Source organism: Chrysemys picta, chromosome 13, assembly GCF_011386835.1.
Source record: "Chrysemys picta bellii isolate R12L10 chromosome 13, ASM1138683v2, whole genome shotgun sequence".
NCBI classification, from domain to species: Eukaryota; Metazoa; Chordata; order Testudines; family Emydidae; genus Chrysemys; species Chrysemys picta.
This window is the reverse complement of record NC_088803.1, coordinates 14,211,868-14,214,508: the sequence shown is the minus strand read 5'-3', so window position 1 is coordinate 14,214,508 and position 2,641 is coordinate 14,211,868. Positions and strand designations below refer to the sequence as shown.

General features: G+C 47.5%; 1 protein-coding gene across 1 annotated transcript; it reads right to left on the bottom strand.

Moving 5' to 3' along the window:
* Positions 1 to 836: 836 nt before the first annotated feature.
* Positions 837 to 1,820, bottom strand: LOC101944368 (olfactory receptor 5B21-like). Its single transcript, XM_005313800.2, has one exon. It carries the CDS (start codon positions 1,818 to 1,820, stop codon positions 837 to 839), a length of 984 nt encoding a protein of 327 aa, XP_005313857.2.
* Positions 1,821 to 2,641: the final 821 nt, after the last annotated feature.

Genomic DNA, 2,641 nt, shown 5'->3' with positions numbered 1-2,641 from the left:
TTGAAATCTGCTTTTGTTTTGCATTGGAACAAACCATCGAAATTTGATGTTTCCTGCCAAATGAAATTTTTGAAATAACTTTGTTTCAGGTCAATGGAACACAGAGGCGAATTTAGAGTAGAATATAAAATAAAACAAATTGCAAAACTTTTTTTTTTTAAATAAATGTTTATCAGAATTGACACTCCTGAGGATTACAGTGAAATAGCCCATCAGAAATGTTTCAACCAGCTCGAATTTTGACATGTGCTTGTGAAGGACAAATTCTTCTAAGGGCATTGGGGAAATAATCAGGCACAGCAGCAATTTCTACATCTACAGCGGAAGATCAGCTTGGCCTGTACGGGCCTTTCCTACCACTGCTTGCGAATACGCAGGACTGGGGAAGTCCTACCTATACCTCCTGCACACCTAAACATGCCCCTTTTGGGGTATGAAGCACCTCATAATGGATGCATGAGCAGTGGATTACAGTAGGTTCCTGCTTGGATGCACTATGAATGGGAATGCTGCGCTGTTCACCCTCTGCCTATCTGAATGGAAGAAATTCAACTGCTTCCAGCTGGCATCCAGATTTTGGAAGGGAGCAATGGATCTAGTGAACTTGGTGGCTCCGGTGCTACAAACATAGGTTGGTAGAAGCAATCAGAGCCCAACAGCTCTGATCACAGCTGTGGACAATGGAGAGAAGCAGGAGCTAGCACAGACCAGCAATGACTATTGCAGTCCTACAGGGTCAGTAGGGCCCAGAGGATGATGATCAGGGAGCAGTAGAATGAGGATAATGAAGCCTGTTAGAATTCCCAGTAGTGGTGTCCCCAAGCCTCTCTCATGCATTAGCAACTATTGGGTGGGCCATGAAATGGAGACCGTCCGGTGGCATAATCCCCCAATGAGACCATCCTGGCAACTCTCCCGCAGGCCTTGCTCACCTCCTGGTTCCTCAGGCTGTAGACGAGGGGATTGAGGAGTGGGGTGAGCACTGTGTAGAGCAGGGAGAGTGCCTTGCTGGGGTTCAGCCCCGTGCCGTCCCTGGGGGACATGTACATGGCCACCAGCGTTCTGTAGAACAGTATCACCACGGTGAGGTGGGAGGAGCAGGTGGAGAAGGCTTTGTGTCTCCCCGAGGCAAAGGGGACCCTCAGCACAGCACAGCAAACGTAAGAAGCGACTGTCAGGAGGAATGGGGAGGCTGGGATGAAAGACAGGAAGAACGTGACCATCTGGACCATGGAGGTGTTGGTGCAGGAGAGCTCCAGGAGGGGCTGGAAATCACAGAAATAGTGGTCTATCTCGCAGGGCCCGCAGAAGCTCAAGACTATAAGCGACAGTGACAAAATCCCCATGAACAAGAACCTACCCACACAGGACCCAACCACCAGCTGCCTGCAGACCCTGCCGTCCATGAGGGAAGGATAGTGGAGTGGGCGGCACACGGCCAAATACCAGTCATAAGACATGGCTGCCAGCAGGAAGTACTCTACGGTGGCCACGGTGCCGAAGAGATAAAGCTGCGCAAGGCAGCCGCCAAGAGCTATCATCACATCTCCTGTCTGGAGACCAGTGAGCATCACAGGGGAGATGTTGGAGCTGGAGACAATCACCAGGCAGGAGAGGCTGGAGAGGAAGAAATACATAGGGGTCTGGAGATGGGGGTCCAGCACCACCAGCACCACCAGGAGGAGGTTGGCGGCCATGGATATGATATAGACAGCTAGGAAGCCAGTAAAGAGTAGGATCCACAGTTCCTTGACGTTCCCAAATCCCAGAAGGAGGATGTGGGAGATGGTGGTGAGGATTCCACTGCCTGTCTCCTTCATAGGGAGAGTCTGGGGGAAAGAGAGTCGGCAGACAATTATGAAACAATGAAAAAACTATCCATAAAAGCCTGCAGCTATATGTCCTTGTGGGAAATAGTGCTGTCTAGTGATTACAGCAGTGAAGGAGAGGAGTGGGGTCCAGTGGTTAGAGCAATGGAGGCCCAGACTCCTGGGTTTTATCTTAGCTCTGAGAAAGGCCTGGGGTCTAGTGGGCTAGAGAAGGGAGTCTTAGCATCAAGATTCATGGGTTCTATCCTATGTCTGGAAGAGCAATGGGGTTTAGCAAGATAAAGCAAAAGTACTGGCCCTCCACCTCCATTGTGAATAAGAAGAAGTATCTTGAAGCTGTGCTTCATTTATTTCTCTTCTTTCAACAATGTGACCTGGTCAAAACTCAGAATTTCCATTCCATGTGTAATCCTGACATTCTGAAATTGCCTTTCATCCCAGATCATAATGAAGCAGCAACATTGCCAGCAAAATTCTGACAAATTTCATTTTGGAGACAGCTAAAGAACCTTATCAAAATGTTGACGTGCTTTGTTGGGATAACGATAAAGCACTTCCTTTTTTACTTTATCATTTCTACTTGGTTCAGTTCTAGTCTATTAAACTTGAGATGATAGTCGAATTGACATGCTTTGAAGTTACAGAAATAAAATACTGCACTGATTTGTCATAAAAATGTGCCAAAATCAGTATGTTCCCATAAAACATTTGCATTTTGTTGAATCAGCAAACTGAGAGGAAAACTGGTCATTCAGCAAATTGTGGTCCAACTCCAGGCACAAACTTTGCTATGAACCCTGAGGATTCGGGAC

Excerpts from the sequence above, each read along its gene's own strand:
- LOC101944368 (XM_005313800.2), bottom strand. The coding sequence starts at position 1,820 with ATGAAGGAGACAGGCAGTGGAATCCTCACCACCATCTCCCACATCCTC.